Here is a 17,660-nt window from a genome sequence, read left to right on the forward strand (position 1 = left end):
TGCTCACCTCTGGACATAATTCCTCAAAGCAGTGCGTGATCATCAGAGGGTGTTCTTTTTTTTTGTCATCTAATTTAAGGTGACCATTTACTTTTTTAAGCTGGAAGTGACAAAAAAAAACTGTTTGAGCATAAAAAGCAATGCAGGATGCCTCATTTGACTCAAGTTATAACTGCAGTCGATTCAAAGGGATAAGTATGTTCTTTACCCCTTTTCTACTGTTTCCCCTGTTGTGGCGGATTTAATTATTCAAAGGTACCTTTCACAGTTTCGAGTTTAGATCAGGTCTCCCTCCAAAATAAGATGTTCACGGCACTTAATAATTTACATCAAGGCTGTGCCTGAAATCTCTGAAAAATTTCCAAAAATACCCAGTCAGCAATATAACCGCTCTAACCACAGTATTTCCAAAATCATGGAAGACGTGAAATAACTGGAGATCATGTCTGCAGTTCCTCAGATCACTTCCACCGCCTGTGGCATTTTTCTACCCCGATTTAAGCTATTCTGACACTTCACCTGCCTCTGCTCTTGTTCCTAAAACCACAGGGAGGCTGGCTTTCTTCAGCTCTCTCCTCGTGTCTTCCCTGACCAATAGATCCTGACCTCTGCCCTCTTTCTTATACTATCATCAGCTCCATTTGTTTTAAAGAAATCCTAATCAAACTACAGACTGCAACATGATTTGCAAATCATTCAGACCCCGCATATGACTTTTTTTTTTTTTTAAAAAAAGGACCAAATGTTGAAAAAGAGCTCTTTCATTTGAAACATACACGCTGATTTTGAATTTAATGGGATAGAAAAATTACTGAAACACCCTGTGGAATATTTCACTACCAGTGAGAATCATTCCCAACACACAACTGTTTAGCATTTGCTGCACGATTTCTCAAACTGCTCCTATTGTTTCTCGCGGTGGTTGTCCCAGAGTCTGAACGCCGTGCTTCTCTCTGAACGTGAAGGGTCTGGTGTTGAGATCCCGAAACTGAGGTGGAAAGAGGGAAGACGGTTTTGCACATCAAAGAATTTTCTGTGTGCAGATGTGAGGATTGTTGCACAACCTTTTGACGTTCCTTCGGGTGCCAAGAATATCTTTACAGTACATTTTAGACCTAACACCAGCACACACACACACTCACACACACATCGTGCGATTGGATCACAGACAAGCTCCCATTAAACTCTTGTGGCCCGTGTGTTTGTGAAAGCTGGTATCAAACATCGGGGAAAAAAAAGAGATTAGACACTTTTGGCCACCACAAATGCAGTAATGACTCTCATTATGCTTTTCCACACAAAATAACTTAATTGCAGTTTGTTTACACGTGTGGTGAGGCCTGCTTTCCGTGTAATTTAGACCATGTGCTTGTATTGTCAGAGGATATAAAGACAAAGAACAGCAAAGACATAAGAAAAAAAACAAGTCTATTCGTTTATGACTCACTAACAAGCTTTGATTTGAATAAGTATCATATTCTGGTGCGATCAGCATGATATCGAATAATGCTCAGGTGTGATAAATGACGTGGTGCTGAAGGATTGTTTTCCTACCTGTGGGTCACATGTTGATACACCGGTGATGGTCTGTGCTCACAGTATCTATTATACCTTAACAGTTTTTTTTATTCAATCTTAAAATTCAGCCTCTCGCAGCGTGTAACTTTGGCTTTAAGTGACATATTCACTGACGCTACTTTTGGAATGTTCAAGTTGTTTATTCATTTATTTGTTTTTAAAAATGTTCCCTCAGTTTCGTTTGTGCACAACAACTGAACTATTCCAGTGGTACGACTTTATGGTCAGTTCACCGCTTCAATTCAAACTGGAATATCTTAACAACTGTCACAATGTTTCACCTGTTTACAGATGTTAGACTGGAATTTTTCTCCATCCACACCTACATACACGTCAACCCACCCATTAAGGGAGACACCCTCCAGTCTACAATGTAAATAGCATCAAGCACACCATTTTGTCAAATTACAAGCTGATTTTTGCCACAAACCTGGTCGTGTCATTTAATGTTAAACTGCTAAATACAAGGCATAAAATTAATATCAAGGCAAATAAAGTCTCGATAAAGAAACACTTATTGTGGCCTCAGATGTGCAATGCTCAGCATTAATATAAAATGCTGCAAATTGAGTTAAATATTAACTACATATTCACATAAAGGACTCTTTAAGCCAAACATATCGGTTTTATTCTCTCTGGATGCTGGATACTGTAAACTGGTGATCTAAATATGACTTTTAGAGTGGTATCGCAGAAATTGCAAGTCACAAAAATATCCACTAGAGGGCACTGTTTCGCCGTAAATATATGAGCAACCACAGTATCTGCCTCTTCTCTGCGTTTGCCTCAGCATAATCAGAAGCTTCGAAACGCACGGGAACTTGTGTTTGTTTTTGTTCGTGTCACCGGGTAAAAACACGCTAGACTGTGCTTTTTATTCACCAATGTTGTATGTTTCCGCATTGGAGGTGGAGACTGTCAGTGAAGCAGCCCTCTTCGGTTACGCCACGGGAAGTTGCTCAATGTCGGAAAGACACACTCTGCTGAGCTGTGAGGCTAAAAATCATATGAATGCAGCCACTGGAGCACAATTGACACTCGTACACCGATTTATCGTGTCAACATGACGTTCCGATAAAAAAAAAAAAAAAAGCAAATCAGGTATCGTTAGAAATTTCTCGCATAATGAGCACTTCAGTGACTTCCGGTACTTACATTCGCAACATAAGTTATGGTTTACGTCGAACGCTGTCCGACTTTTTGGACCCTCAGGACTATTGGAAAGATGTGGCCGTGTCTATACGGAAGCCGAGCGGGGAGCCGAGGTATTCCCAGCATCATGTCAGGTAAGGCAGCGATAAATAACCTGACGCGTGTGCAAATTTACAGAGTACACAGCTGCTAACTGCTGCATCTGTCCGTCGCTTCGTAGGAGATTTGAAGGTGTTGTGGCACAGGGGAAGAGTCCCACGGTGGAGCTGTTGAATGACTGGGGGACCACCAACAGCACAGTGGGTGAACTTGTGGACATCTTGATGAGTCACAAGTTACAGGCTGCTGCTGGTGTCCTGCTGCCTGGTATGAGTTTTTTTTTTAAATTGCTTTTTAAGGCTTCACAAAAAAATGATGACAAACTGTATAATGGCAGTACCGCTACTAACTTCAGCACCTTTTGCCGTCCTCCAGTCACAATGGAAGAGCTTTTGTCAGCAGAGACTCGGCAGGCCTCTCCTGAAACGGACAGAGCCCCTCCAACCAGACTGATGGGGGAGGGGGAGGTGGAGCCTCCACCTGCCAGCTCTTCTCTGCGGACACAAGTGTTGCTGGAGAACAGTGAAGCGGGACACGCGGGTGGGTGCGCCTCACTTCCCCGCAAACGTACACACAGTAGCATTTGTCAAGAAAACAGCAATTTCAAGTTCCATTCGACTCTGTGCTGCATTTTATAGTTTGATGGCTTGTTTTTCTGTAGAGGTACTGTGTAAAGTAACCTGGAAATGCGTCATGGACATACCTCTAACTGTAAATGATGCTGCGGTCTCCGGACAGTTGTTATTTCATGTGACCGACCAGTAGGTGGCAGCACTGGCGCCTTAACCACAAAAGATGACGCCTCTCTGTGTTCCTGGTCAGGGAGTTTCTCCAGGTTCCTGTACAGTGAGCTGCTGAGGATCACCGGCAACTTTGACGACCGTTCCACATCAGATGGGGGCAGCCGTTTAGGAGAGGGAGGCTTTGGGACAGTCTACAAAGGTCTCCTGAACAACACACCTGTTGCAGTGAAAAAACTCAATCCAGTAAGCGGAAGTGTTTTTCATTTTTTTTTTTTTTTTAAAAAGCGCACGCTGTTGTGGAGCCTGTAAATCACGATGCACACAATTATCCCTTTTAGATGCAGGACATGCCTCTGGACAAGTTGCAAGCTCAGTTTCACCAAGAGATCCAAACACTGAAAGTGTAAGTCTGATGCGTCTGAGACGTCTGAGCTCGCCATGCTGCCGGTGATAACACCGTTTGTCTTACAGGTTAAAACACGAGAACTTGGTGGACTTGGTGGGGTTTTCCTGCGATGAACAGCACCTTTGTTTAGTGTACGCCTTCATGGCAAACGGGTCTTTGCTGGATCGGCTGGCTTGCCTCGTAAGCTCTGCTCAATGTTCCGCACTCTCACTCCCTGCCGGTGACCAGGTCTTTCAAGCAGAGGGTTTAACCGCCTGTCTTCCGTCCATGCAGGACAGAAGTCCTCCCCTTACTTGGCAACGCAGATGCTCGATAGCAGAAGGGACAGCTCGAGGTTTGGAGTATCTGCACTGCAACCATCACGTCCACAGAGACATTAAAAGGTAGATGAGCTCTTTGACAACATCCCAAACTGTAAGCGTTCTGGTTCTTTTGCTTTTTGTCACTCCTGCCATTTTCTCCTAGCGCAAACATCCTGTTGGATGAAAACTTTGTCGCGAAAGTCTCTGACTTTGGGCTGACGAGAGCGTCGGCCAAGCGCACGTCGACGACCGTGATGACTGAGAGGATCGTGGGCACCCGTGCGTACATGGCACCCGAGGCGCTAAGAGGAGAGATCACCCCAAAATCTGACGTGTTCAGCTTTGGAGTGGTAAGCTTTTCTGCACGCACACCTCCATAATGTGTGAGGGACTGCTTTAGAACACTGCTCAGCAGATTCCTTCAAGTGTTCGGTTCTTCCAAACCCCTGACGCATACGTTCCAGTGTACATTTCATCCCATCTGCGAAACTCGGCCTCCGTATTCTGTATCGTCTTTCCTTGTTTTCCCTCGAAAATCCCAGTCAGTTCAGGGTCTCAGCTGTGAAACATCAGACATATTATCCAGTGCAGGAATGATTGAGTCAACACTTTACTTCAGTGGAGTTCCCTACGCACAGCTCATTCAGTGTTTGGGCAGCTGACGGTGTCGGCGGAGCCATCTGGCACACGGTGAGGTAATAAAGGTTTCCTGCCGCCTGGAACGATGTAATAAACCTCATCTCTCTGCAGGTGCTGCTCGAAATATTGTCTGGACTTCCGCCAGCCGATGAAAACCAGGAGCCGCAGTTCTTGGTGAGCTGCGTAAAAGAGGCTTTCACTGTGTTTCTGCTCAGCCGCAGTTTGTAATTACATGTTATTACATGCTTTTTATTTAATAAGGGCATGTTATCGGCTAACAGACAGCTTCAACTGCCGCTTGGTATGCAGCCCTGTGGACTAAAGAGGTACGGCTGCTAAAATTAATTTCCCCTTCCTCTCCCTCCCAGATGGAAATGAGGTACGACATAGACGACGAGGACGAGGAGCTGACTCTGGAGGAGTTTGTGGATAAAAAGATGAGTGACTGGGAGTTGAGCCAGGTGGAGAGCGTCTACTGTTTGGCGTGTAACTGCCTCCACGACAGAAAAAACCGACGGCCAGTCATCAAACAGGTACAGTGAGGGAAGTCCCTGGCAGATGCAGAGGTGGAGAGACCAAGCTGGTGTTTGGGCATCTGCACCACTTATGGAACTCGCCAACTAAGCCCCAACAAATCAAAACAATGTTTTAAACAACATAGTGTCCATTTTAAATAGCCCGGAGCTTTTTTAAGCTCCTGTCTCTTTATGCAAATAAGCACACAGCTTATAGCACACGATGAGCTGTCATCTGAGCAACTAACAGAGCATCATCTCAGGGCATCATATCTCAGGGCATCATGTCCGGGCATCATATCTCAGGGCATCATATCTCAGGGCATCATGTCTCAGGGCATCATGTCAGAGCATCATATCTCAGGGCATCATGTCTCAGGGCATCATATCTCAGGGCATCATATCTCAGGGCATCATGTCAGGGCATCATATCTCAGGGCATCATGTCTCAGGGCATCATATCTCAGGGCATCATGTCTCAGGGCATCATGTCAGAGCATCATATCTCAGGGCATCATGTCAGGGCATCATATCTCAGGGCATCATGTCTCAGGGCATCATGTCTCAGGGCATCATGTCTCAGGGCATCATGTCAGAGCATCATATCTCAGGGCATCATGTCAGGGCATCATATCTCAGGGCATCATATCTCAGGGCATCATGTCAGGGCATCATATCTCAGGGCATCATGTCAGGGCATCATATCTCAGGGCATCATATCTCAGGGCATCATATCTCAGGGCATCATATCTCAGGGCATCATGTCAGGGCATCATATCTCAGGGCATCATATCTCAGGGCATCATGTCTCAGGGCATCATGTCTCAGGGCATCATATCTCAGGGCATCATGTCTCAGGGCATCATGTCTCAGGGCATAATGTCAGGGCATCATATCTCAGGGCATCATGTCAGGGCATCATATCTCAGGGCATCATGTCAGGGCATCATATCTCAGGGCATCATATCAGGGCATCATATCTCAGGGCATCATATCTCAGGGCATCATATCTCAGGGCATCATATCTCAGGGCATCATATCTCAGGGCATCATATCTCAGGGCATCATATCTCAGGGCATCATATCTCAGGGCATCATATCTCAGGGCATCATATCAGGGCATCATATCTCAGGGCATCATATCAGGGCATCATATCTCAGGGCATCATATCTCAGGGCATAATGTCAGGGCATCATATCAGGGCATCATCTCAGGGCATCATATCAGGGCATCATCTCAGGGCATCATATCTCAGGGCATCATGTCAGGGCATCATATCTCAGGGCATCATCTCAGGGCATCATCTCAGGGCATCATATCTCAGGGCATCATCTCAGGGCATCATGTCAGAGCATCATATCTCAGGGCATCATGTCAGGGCATCATATCTCAGGGCATCATGTCTCAGGGCATCATGTCTCAGGGCATCATGTCAGGGCATCATATCTCAGGGCATCATATCTCAGGGCATCATGTCAGGGCATCATATCTCAGAGCATCATGTCTCAGGGCATCATATCTCAGGGCATCATGTCTCAGGGCATCATATCTCAGGGCATCATGTCTCAGGGCATCATATCTCGGCATCATGTCTCAGGGCATCATATCTCAGGGCATCATCTCAGGGCATCATGTCAGGGCATCATATCTCAGGGCATCATGTCTCAGGGCATCATATCTCAGGGCATCATATCTCAGGACATCATATCTCAGGGCATCATATCTCAGGGCATCATATCTCAGGGCATCATGTCAGGGCATCATATCTCAGAGCATCATGTCTCAGGGCATCATATCTCAGGGCATCATGTCTCAGGGCATCATATCTCAGGGCATCATATCTCAGGGCATCATGTCAGGGCATCATATCTCAGAGCATCATGTCTCAGGGCATCATGTCTCAGGGCATCATGTCTCAGGGCATCATATCTCAGAGCATCATATCTCAGGGCATCATGTCAGGGCATCATATCTCAGGGCATCATATCTCAGGGCATCATGTCTCAGGGCATCATGTCTCAGGGCATCATGTCAGGGCATCATATCTCAGGGCATCATATCTCAGGGCATCATGTCAGGGCATCATATCTCAGAGCATCATATCTCAGGGCATCATGTCTCAGGGCATCATATCTCAGGGCATCATATCTCAGGGCATCATGTCTCAGGGCATCATGTCTCAGGGCATCATGTCAGGGCATCATATCTCAGGGCATCATATCTCAGGGCATCATGTCAGGGCATCATATCTCAGAGCATCATATCTCAGGGCATCATGTCTCAGGGCATCATATCTCAGGGCATCATATCTCAGGGCATCATATCTCAGGGCATCATGTCAGGGCATCATATCTCAGAGCATCATGTCTCAGGGCATCATATCTCAGGGCATCATGTCTCAGGGCATCATATCTCAGGGCATCATGTCTCAGGGCATCATGTCTCAGGGCATCATATCTCAGGGCATCATGTCTCAGGGCATCATGTCTCAGGGCATCATGTCAGGGCATCATATCTCAGGGCATCATATCTCAGGGCATCATATCTCAGGGCATCATGTCAGGGCATCATATCTCAGAGCATCATATCTCAGGGCATCATGTCTCAGGGCATCATATCTCAGGGCATCATCTCAGGGCATCATCTCAGGGCATCATCTCAGGGCAGGGTTTCATTCCAAGCAACGCATCGGGAGGGCTACAGTTCTTCTCTTATGTCTCAACAGGTCCTCTCAGAGATTCACAGCGTTGTCAAAAGCATTTCGGTTGATTTTAAGGGACAAGCGTGAAGTCCAACATCCCAGAGGAAGTCTCTCCCCCCCAGACTGTGACCGCTGAAGCCTGAGCTGGATGCAGCGCATTTAGAAAACGAACGGATGGATGCTTCAAAACATTCGATTTAGTACATTTTGATACCTGCAATTTTTGTTACCGTGTTCTCACCTTCTCAAGTAAAACCTGTTCCGTCAACTGCAACCTGCAGATTTTAAAGTTTCTTCCCTCCGAATCCTGAAACACGCTGCAATTTTCTTCTGGAAAAGGAAATTGTTGCATCGTTGTATTTATTGAGAAAGAATAAAAAAAATTGAATGCAAAAGGTGATTTAAATATTTTATTTTTCCTCTTTTAAAAGAAAGATTTGTAAGAAAACAAGTAAGACCAAACAGGTTTGTTTTTCTATCATAATGGCATTTGTACGACTATAAAGGGATTTATTTTTCCCTTTACACATGAGGTGAGCTTAGTAGTTTGCCTAAAGTTAATGAGGAGACCAGTGGATGTGGCAACATTTTTAATCAAGGTACTTAGTAGTATTTCCCTTTTCCTATCCGTTAGCATGGCATTCCCTTCTTGGTGGGAACCAGCCAAGTTTTAAAAGCTTCCTCTTACTGAACTCTGGGATGTATTGATGTAATATTTCTGGAAGCCCCAGTTCTTTCCACTGTAATCCTCACTGACATTTACAATCACCAGAACTGTTTCTTAATCATAAGAGCATCAACACAGCTACAATATGTACATGTACAGCACTTGCATAGAAAAATAAGTTTCTCAGCAGATGATTTTTTGTTTTTTTTGTTGTTTTTTTTTTTTTGTCATGTAAACCACAGTTATATCAAAAAAAGAAGTCAATTTTTTTTTCTCTTCCCCAATATAAAATGCACTGTTAAAATGAATCGATAGACACGTGGGATGATTAGAATCTTTTTCTGCTTTGGAACACCTCATAGTGCAAACGGTGGCGACGTTCTACGCGTTAGACACAAAAAAACATGGAATTGACACAGACGTAAAGGAATGCAAGTTTAGGATTTAAGCTCGTGAACTTCGAGATGGGAATTTTTTTTTTCTTATCGGGTTGGCGCGAGTTCACATTCAATCGCAGAAACTTTTCTTTTTTTTTTTTAAGCATCAGAGCTGGCAACAATGTAAAAACCTCAACTTTGACTTTGGGCCCCTTTGAATCAAGCTTTTTGTTGTTGTTGTTGTTGTGTGTGAATGTACTAACATACATAAATACGCTTCCATTTGGCAAGCTACAAATGGAAATTCCAAAGTGTGCCGTTGCTCAGTTGTCCTTGGCGTGCATAGTTGGCTCTCTGGGGGAACTCTGTGGGAATATGAGGTTATCGTCTTATACTTTTGTACAAAGCGTGTCAAATATTCACCCCCCCCCTCCCCCCTCCCCGTCGCAGGAATGTCCCACCGTGGAACGTGCTCTGGGTGGAGGCGGTGGTCGGCTGCTGAGGTCCGTTTTAATCTTCCTCCTCTCCCTCGGCGGGTGGTCGGGTGATGCGGCGCCCGCCCCTCTTGCCAGCGGGCCCTTTGGGCTTGGCGAAGGCCTGCTTGTGTGCGTGCTGCTTGGGATGCACCTCCTCGTACAGGAAATCACTCGTCAGTTCCTCCCCATTTTCTATTTCCAACTAGGAAAGAGGTGGAGAATACAATATATGACACTGGAAAGCTCCCAATCTTTAGGCAATTTCCACTTTTTGGTGAATAGGTTTCAAGCTTAGGGGAACCAACCACAGAGAATACCAACCACAGTCGGGTTTTTAAATCTGTAGCTGCAAGCAAGCTGCAGTAACCCGTCAGCTCATTTTAAGGCATGTGTGAAACAGCCTGGAGGTGCAATAACCAGCACGTCCACTTGATATGACGACATCATTTTTAAATGTCACAAACACTCTCCTTCAATTTCAAACCCGACATGTCAGGACGTATAAATGGATCTGGTCATTACCGGGTCTCAGAATTAGATAAAGAAAACCCGAGACCAACAAAACATGAAGCATTACACTGTCCATCCGTCCGTCCGTCCATCAGTTTTTCCGCTGCGTATCTGGGGTCAGGTTACAGAGACAACAGGCGACGCAGAAACGCCTCCTTTCCCAGCCACCTCCTTGATTTCTTCCCGGGGGGGGAACACAGAGGTGTTCCCAAACGAGCCAGCAGGTAGGGCTGGGTTTTCACTGTGGTTTGCAGACTTTTAATTCATAAACAACGCTCTAAAGTCTGGTTGAGGTCGGGACCATTGCAGCACCTTAAACTCTTTTCTTTTTCAGTCATTCTCTTGCTGATTTGCTGGCGTGCTCGTGATCATCGTCCTCTTGAATGACCCTATTTCAGCCAAGCTTCCACTGTCAGACAGACCGATTCACATTTCAATCTAGAATGTTTAGGTTTACAGAGGAGTTTGCGGTGGACTAAACCACAGCGATGTCTGCGTGCTGCGGTCGCAAAACCAGCCCAAATAATCACCTGTTCACCACCATGTCTGACAGCTGGTATGAGGCGTTTGTGGTCACGTGTTGCGTTTAGCGCTCCTCAAACGTGGTGCTGTGTGCATCATGTGACCAAACATAATGCATTTTGGCCTGGACATTGTTCCAGAAGTCTTGTGGTTTTGTTTAGATGCCCCTTTGTGAACCTATGCTGTGCTGCCCTGTTGTTTTGAGAGAAGAGGCCGTCTCCCGGCAACTCTTCCAAACAAGCTTTACTTTTCTTTGTCTTTTTCTAACTCAACTGAATTATACAAAACCTTATTTTTCACACGAATGGAAATACAGGTATGTTATGTTTGTCTTACCTTTTTTTCTATTTCAATTTGGAGTTTGTCTTCCACCATGTCAACCAGGTTATTTTTGCAGCTGGAATACAGCATCCTCTCCCGGATGCTACACTTGTAGCCGGGCATAGAATAAATGAACACTACGAGAAAAAAGAAAAAAGACGAGGAAGTGAGCAAACAAGGCGTCCCATTCGGACCATCGGAAGCCTGTACAAAAAGAACATGAGTCTGCACACCTGTGGACTCCAGGTAGTCGCCTTCGTGGGAATGTTTGTAGAGGAAGAAGTGGTAACGCGGAGAATCTTTTGGGACCCTCCTCGGCAGGTCTTTCAGCTCTGTCGGCTCAGTGTTGCACAGAAGAATGATCTCGTTTGCAGCATCTATTTTCTGCGGACAAAAAGAGGTGAAAGTTGATCTCCATATTTGCACATGTGGCCACTACACAGCGTGAGTCAGTTTACGCCACTGAAGCGCCGCTTTCTGTTGAGCTTTCAATATCACATTGCAGAGACATTTTAACCACCTTCTCTTTGACAGGGGAGACCAGATGAAAATGGACCAAGTGCACATTTCAATACAGCTGAAGTGAAAATAAACACATTCAGCTGATTTGAGGTTTATAAAGCGCAGTGGTTCTTTCACTTGCCTTAAGCAAGATCTTTATATCAGTATTTTTTATCTAATGAAGGAAAGTTATTATGAACCTTACCCCTGCTACATGTCGGGATAAGACCAAATGGCAGGGTCAAAGGTGGGAGCTGAGATGGGGCCTATGTTTCCCCTTCTCTTAAGGTGTGAGCGACCTATTTTCTCATCAGTAGCAACCAAGAGAAAGAATCCAGTGAATAAGAAAAAAAATAAATAAATCAAGCTGCTTTTATGTAAAACCATCAGAACAACAAACAAAAAGGGGAAAACAGAGCTGAGGCCTCAACAGTGTTTCAATTATTCCTTTGTACTTTAGACTGATCTAATCTTGTGACACGAGCCGCCTGAATTGCAATGAGGAAAAATATAAAACAAAGGCTTTTTGGGCAAAATCAGTGACTCTTTGTGTCTAGGAACAAATGACCCAACACATCTGTCTCTATCCAAACGACATCACATAGAACAACCGATAAGCACAGATTACTGGCCACGTAAAGGTTTCCTTTGCACAAACACATGGGAACTTACCAGCTGTACATAGTTGATGTTCTTCTCTCTAAAACGTACAAGTGCTTCAGCAGCTTCTTTGTGAATGGGGAAAGCCACTCCCTGTAGAGTCTGCTGCTTGGTGTCCACGCTGATGTCCGTCTGCACCTGAACACATCACAAACACCACCACAGACACGGTCGCTTAATATCAGAAAGTGGCACCGAACCATTTCAAACAGGCCGATCAATGAATATTTGCACCAATCCTCAAACATCAATCGATGCTTTAACATGCCGACATGTTTCCACTGATGACTTTCGTGTCCTTATAACTTCCGGATAAGTGAAATGAAATAACCAATCTTCCTTTTCTCCATCAGGGGGTAGAAAGGTGCAACAAACACCCTAAATGACGGAGGCTGATGATTACAGATAAGGTGCTTGCATCAGAAGTGACAAGGCACCTCCAGGAAATCACACCGAGACGTCCAGCACCGAGAACGCTGGACAGATTACACTGATGGATTGCATCTATTTTTAGAGGCCGGTTCTCACAAAATGAAATGCTGCGCAAACATGACTGAGCCTCTGATGTAGCTACCTCGCATACCAAATGAGGGCTGCAGGGTTTTATCCATCTGCTTAGTAAAAAAAAAAAAAAAGGGCACTCTCCAAAACATGGCAAATGATAAATGTTTAAAAGCCTCTTTTTCATCTCAGCACTGACAGTATATCATCTTCCCTCAACAGCAGAATACTCACTTCCTATTTCCTCAAAGCATTTCCATATATGGTAGGAAAGACAGAGGCTGACAGGCTGAGAGAGCAGCAATTAGAGAAGGCTGTTGCTCAGAAAAAAGAAACTCATAGGAATGGCAGCCCAAAGTCTGAAGAGTGAAACCCCTGAAGGTGCTTTAAATGTGTCTTCGGTAGGAGTTCGTCTGGTGCAGCTCTTCACATCAGCGGTGTGAACGGCTTTGACCAAACCAGCAGCATGCAGCAGATATCGCATTACAGCCTTTCTCTTTCTTATCTCAACAAAGGCAAAGCGCAATGATTGCTCACCTCTGCTTCACGCAGAATCCCTGCCAAACTCTCAGCTTCAGAGTCCACTCATTTGCATGTCGCTCTCCACATGGAAATACCTCCTCTAAACACTCACATGAAGCTCTTCTTAAGCCACTTTGTTGATCAGGCTGAGCGACATTTACGACTGTAAACACTACCTTTATGGACCTATGAGTGCGAGCCTAACAGGCCTAATAGAGTCATCTCTGCCAACATCCTGCTGTTCTAACACATCAGCATCTCTGCACTCTATTTATACTGCCAGGTAAGCATATGCACACTTACACTGGTGCTGACCTTGTGCTGTTAAAAAAAGGCTGCGTCGCTGGCCTTCATTGATACCCCACTCTGATTCTAGTCGGTTTAGCGTCTCGCACACAGGAGACGCGATTAGGAGGTGCGGTGCAGCCTGCTGAGTTAAGCCATTTTTACTCCAACACTGATAGCCTGACGTAGTGCCGAAGTGCAACAGAAAGGGCCTGACCAAGTGGACACGAAATCTGACTCACTGGGCTTCGTCTGCGTTTACCTCATTGAGTTTGATCTGTCTCAGTTCTTCCTCTGCAGCAGTGAGGGGCAAAGGAGCAGCCTGTGAGGTCAGATACTTCCTGTAACCGCTGAAGTTCAAATCGTCCTGGAGTTAAAAAAACAAAAAAACAAAACAAAAAGCACAATCATGAGTCATTCACACGCAGCCTGAAGCTTTACTCACGACACTTCTCACCAAATATAGTAAGTTTCGCTTGACTTAACGTGTAGTGTAGTCGCGACATACCTTTGTGGTACCAAATATCTCGTCCTTGATGTGCCCGCCTCCAAACTCTTTCTTCAGTGTTGCTCTGGTAGCAGCATATAACATTTTATGTCGCACCTGTTAAGTAAAGCGGTCAAATTTGCATTACTCCGAAAACTCGAAAGTCACAGGTAAGAAAAATCCTCAGCTCTCTTACTTTTTGCACCCATTAGCTGTTTATTGTGGTTTCTGACAATGAACTGAAAAGAATAAAGGTTATGAATCCGCATCAGTCTATTTTCGCCTCCTGAAAATGTATTGCTGGGGACTGGATGAATAGTGCCTAGTTTGAAGCCATTTGGACGAGCAGCTCTTATAATTTGGGAAAAAAAAAAATCTGGTAGACGTCCACAGCTACTGACTGGCTGCAAAGGACATGTTTTGGGAACATCCATAAAATTGCAGCTGTGCCAGCCACCACCACATGTAAACTGTGGGATACACCGCAGTGAGGCGTGGTTCTCATAATGTCCCACATGGTTCTCATTTGTTACCTTGCAGGAAATGACTCTGCTCTTCTGGCTCTTTTAGTGCGTTTTCTGTATATTAAAGTGCACACGCTGGTTGTTCAGAGAGGTTATCCTTACTGTTAAAACTCGTATAAGAGAAAAGAAGGAACATTTCACGTGTGCCTGTTAAGCTTTCTCAGCAAACAACTGTCAGATGGCGATGCGTTTAAGGATCGCAGTTTTCCCGGAGCATCTGCCTATGGTCTGAATGCATTATGAGAACCATCTGTACATTTTTGCAGCTGAAAATAACCTGGGTAGCACTCACCCTAAAAAAGCCTAGCACTAGACGCCTATAAGTGGTGACTGCGTATTCTTAAGGATACATTCAAAAGCACCATTTAAAATTATCGTGGAGCCATCATTTCACGTGCCAGCAGTCCTCTTCCCTCTGGTTCACTGACAAATTTCCTTCAATAAAACAGACTTACAAGAGCATCACTCCAAAACCCTTCCAATGATCACAAATTAACTTGAAATTTCAGGAGTTTATGGCTAAACAAGTGCAGCTAACTTGACAGGATTGCTCAAACTGAAAACACAGCCGAGTGCGCTGGCTTCGAAACTATTTAGCAACTCAGAGTCAAGCCTCAACCTGACGTGCTTCGAGCCGGGGACAGGAATGTTAAGCTCGGCTATACGGCTCAGAAAGCACTTTTTTTTTTCTTTTCTTGTCCCACTGTGCAGTCAGACAACTAGAAATATCCCTCTGCCACTCGTCTCTCCTCCTCGCAACATTCCTCTTTCTGCTGCTGCAGAAGTCACGATCGCTTGTCAAGGCCATTCGGAATCACAGCGGCTTCACGCGCGATTCAGTGTCAGTGACACAAAATAGCCCTTACGTGATACTGTGTGAGGTAAACTGGGTGAAAAAATAAAAACATTAAATGCACAACACATTTGAATGACTAAGAGACAACAGCGTAAAGGCCTGTTTTTAAGGCAGAAACTAAGTTTGGACGTTAAGCACCAGGTTACCTGGAAAAACACCGTCATCTACCCTTATTTAGTTTTCAAGATTGACTGTTAGGAAGCAATGAATGCATACAAAGACTGACTGCTTTGGTGTGGTAAACCCCACCCATCTGATACCCAAAAGCAGCGCAGGACAAATGCCGCGAAGAATGGAAAGCTATTCATTACAGGAAGAACAGGCCCGGCTCTCTTACAGTAGAATGGTCTGGTGACCAGGCCAGGAGGACCCACTCGTAGCCTTGGTTGTTAGTGGAGTCCAGCCGGTACAGAATGTAGCAGGGCACGTCATCCTCGAGGAGGGGCAGCACTAAGGAATCATACTCCTGGTCCCACTTCTTTGATGCTTTCCTGGTGCCGCCCAGAGTCAGCTGCTCTGGAAAGCAGATGTGAGCAACAGAAATGTCAGCGCCGCATTGATTCGTTTGTCGGGGGTTCGGGCACAGTGTCAGCTAAAAGCATTTTCTTGGCAAAGGAAGCTGTCAGAAAATACCAGGACAAACGGGGCACTGCTTACCGTCCTCAATGACAATCTTTAAGACTCGATACTGGTCTCCGCCCCTGGCACTGGCAAAGATATCCTTCACATCGTTGCCCGCTGAGAAGAGACGGAGGGAGATGGGGAAGGTCAGCCTTCAGTTTTAGCATGCAAGCCAGACAACAAAACTTCTCTAAAAAAAATGGTCACACTGAGTTTGCACCTAAAAGTTTCATGAATCTGACTGTGGAGAAACCCGGAGCAAGAAGTGCCACGCATGGAGCCATTAAAGAGAAAAGAAATGCAGCTGCATCTGCAGTGCAGGCAGCCCCGGAGAGATGCTCTCACTCCCCTCAGAACACCCATCAGCTTTATACACTTTAAACCCTGAAAAGTATCACACATCAGCAATAAGCCGCAATGCTCCCTAAATAATCGACCAAAACTATCGCTGGGTTTGAGTGACTGTAAACTGAACTCACTGAGCCTCAAACTCAAGTTTAAGAAAAACTAGGAGCTTTTTTTTCTTGTCTTTTTTTAATGAATTGTGAAGGAGGGCAGAGCTGGACTGCTTTAACAACTGTTTGTACATTTTGGCGTCACTCCATCGGCCTGTCTGCGATCTCTATCAGTTTGCAGTTTTTTCCTTCTCCTTTATCTGGGGGTAATCTAATTTGTAAATTCAAACCAACAATTCCATTTGCGTGGCCCGCCGTGTAATGTAGGTCACACCCAGCTTTCAATCATTTTGTAACATGACAGGATCATTTCAGTGCTATTCACGCATTTACGGAAACGCCGACAGGTAGCAGACGAGCAGCTGGTTTCAACGAAGGCGTCTCCCCCTCCTCGCGAGGCAAGAACTTGAAACATTTTCTCTAACGTTCAACTATCGTTACCTGGTTTCAATTTAATGCTAAAGAGCTGACACACAAATGGTTTTAGAAGCTGAGTGAATAAAATGCTAAAAAAAAAAAAACAGACCTAGTAACCTTTTTTTGGTGGCTCATAAACTAGCAAAGCACTATCAGTCCCACAAGTGTCCAGACGGAGCACCGCTGGCCACTCAAATCACAGTGGCACGAAGCTAACTAGCAAGCTGGGAGTCGCTAGCTAACTTGGCGCTAGCTTCCAGTTGCAATGAATCGTTGGAGGCGCTTAAAGCTCACGCGGGAATCGCACAGTCACACAGCAAAGTAGATAAACTCAGAGGCGCAAGATGTAGAAAAAAACCAACTCATCTACCTTGAATGCCCGTTTGATGTGACATTGTGACTTTCGTCGGATATAGGGCTGAAGCAGCTGATCAGGCGAAACCAGAGCAGAGAAGCAGGAAGTGCACTACATTGACGAGACCCGCCCCAAGTCTGTCGTCATCAATATTTAAAAAAAAATAAAAAAATAAAAAAAAATCACGTGGCAACGCATCTTGATTGAGAATTTATGTCCTGTATTGTTACTCAAAAAATGCCCAAATGTGAACGCGGATTGTAAACAGCAATAATCTGCGTTGCTTTGAGCCTCCTGAAGCACACTGACAGAGCGACTCCACCAGCCCTGATTACACGTCATTTATTTGCTGCCGTACCAAGGTGAGATTGATTTCTTCACTCAAATTGAGATCTTATCTGAATTTAAACAGTTGAGAAAGAACACGCGTCAGTTCACAGTCTCATGACAGTCTCATGGATCCCTAG

At 45.0% G+C, this 17,660-nt stretch overlaps 2 protein-coding genes across 3 annotated transcripts; one reads left to right on the plus strand and one right to left on the minus strand.

Annotated features, from left to right (window-relative positions):
* The first annotated feature begins 2,379 nt into the window (after positions 1-2,379).
* irak4 (interleukin-1 receptor-associated kinase 4) lies at positions 2,380-8,962 on the plus strand. Of its 2 annotated transcripts, none has more exons than XM_072386202.1 (11): positions 2,380-2,864; positions 2,951-3,096; positions 3,205-3,369; positions 3,652-3,815; positions 3,911-3,975; positions 4,044-4,158; positions 4,252-4,361; positions 4,444-4,630; positions 5,031-5,093; positions 5,288-5,452; positions 8,161-8,962. In XM_072386202.1, exons 1-11 carry the CDS (start codon positions 2,704-2,706, stop codon positions 8,221-8,223), a joined length of 1,404 nt encoding a protein of 467 aa, XP_072242303.1. In that variant the 5' UTR covers positions 2,380-2,703; the 3' UTR covers positions 8,224-8,962. The 2 variants fall into 2 exon arrangements, with proteins under 2 accessions (XP_072242303.1, XP_072242304.1); XM_072386203.1 differs by having other exon boundaries at positions 2,381-2,864; positions 3,217-3,369.
* Positions 8,963-9,324: 362 nt separating this feature from the next.
* On the minus strand, positions 9,325-17,319 carry LOC140307356 (twinfilin-1-like). The gene is made up of 9 exons (XM_072386204.1): positions 17,209-17,319; positions 16,003-16,083; positions 15,683-15,861; positions 13,987-14,082; positions 13,741-13,845; positions 12,183-12,308; positions 11,243-11,393; positions 11,025-11,146; positions 9,325-9,858 (listed from the first exon to the last, which is right to left on the minus strand). The coding sequence occupies exons 1-9, from the start codon at positions 17,231-17,233 to the stop codon at positions 9,691-9,693; spliced, it is 1,053 nt and encodes a 350-aa protein (XP_072242305.1). The 5' UTR covers positions 17,234-17,319; the 3' UTR covers positions 9,325-9,690.
* Positions 17,320-17,660: the final 341 nt, after the last annotated feature.

The sequence above is a fragment of the Leuresthes tenuis genome, unplaced genomic scaffold (genome assembly GCF_036924035.1).
Source record: "Leuresthes tenuis unplaced genomic scaffold, fLeuTen1.0.hap1 SCAF_5, whole genome shotgun sequence".
Taxonomy (NCBI): domain Eukaryota; kingdom Metazoa; phylum Chordata; class Actinopteri; order Atheriniformes; family Atherinopsidae; genus Leuresthes; species Leuresthes tenuis.

What these genes read in the sequence shown, in the direction of transcription:
- irak4 (XM_072386202.1), top strand. Translation starts at nt 2,704, where the DNA reads ATGAGCACTTCAGTGACTTCCGGTACTTACATTCGCAACATAAGTTAT. An exon ending in GTCCACAGAGACATTAAAAG is followed by an intron (nt 4,362 to 4,443) that starts GTAGATGAGCTC and finishes ATTTTCTCCTAG; the next exon opens with CGCAAACATCCTGTTGGATG. An exon ending in GACGGCCAGTCATCAAACAG is followed by an intron (nt 5,453 to 8,160) that starts GTACAGTGAGGG and finishes ATGTCTCAACAG; the next exon opens with GTCCTCTCAGAGATTCACAG.
- LOC140307356 (XM_072386204.1), bottom strand. Translation starts at nt 17,233, where the DNA reads ATGTCACATCAAACGGGCATTCAAG. An exon ending in GGTCACCAGACCATTCTACT is followed by an intron (nt 14,083 to 15,682) that starts GTAAGAGAGCCG and finishes TTTACTTAACAG; the next exon opens with GTGCGACATAAAATGTTATA. An exon ending in AGATATTTGGTACCACAAAG is followed by an intron (nt 13,846 to 13,986) that starts GTATGTCGCGAC and finishes TTTTAACTCCAG; the next exon opens with GACGATTTGAACTTCAGCGG.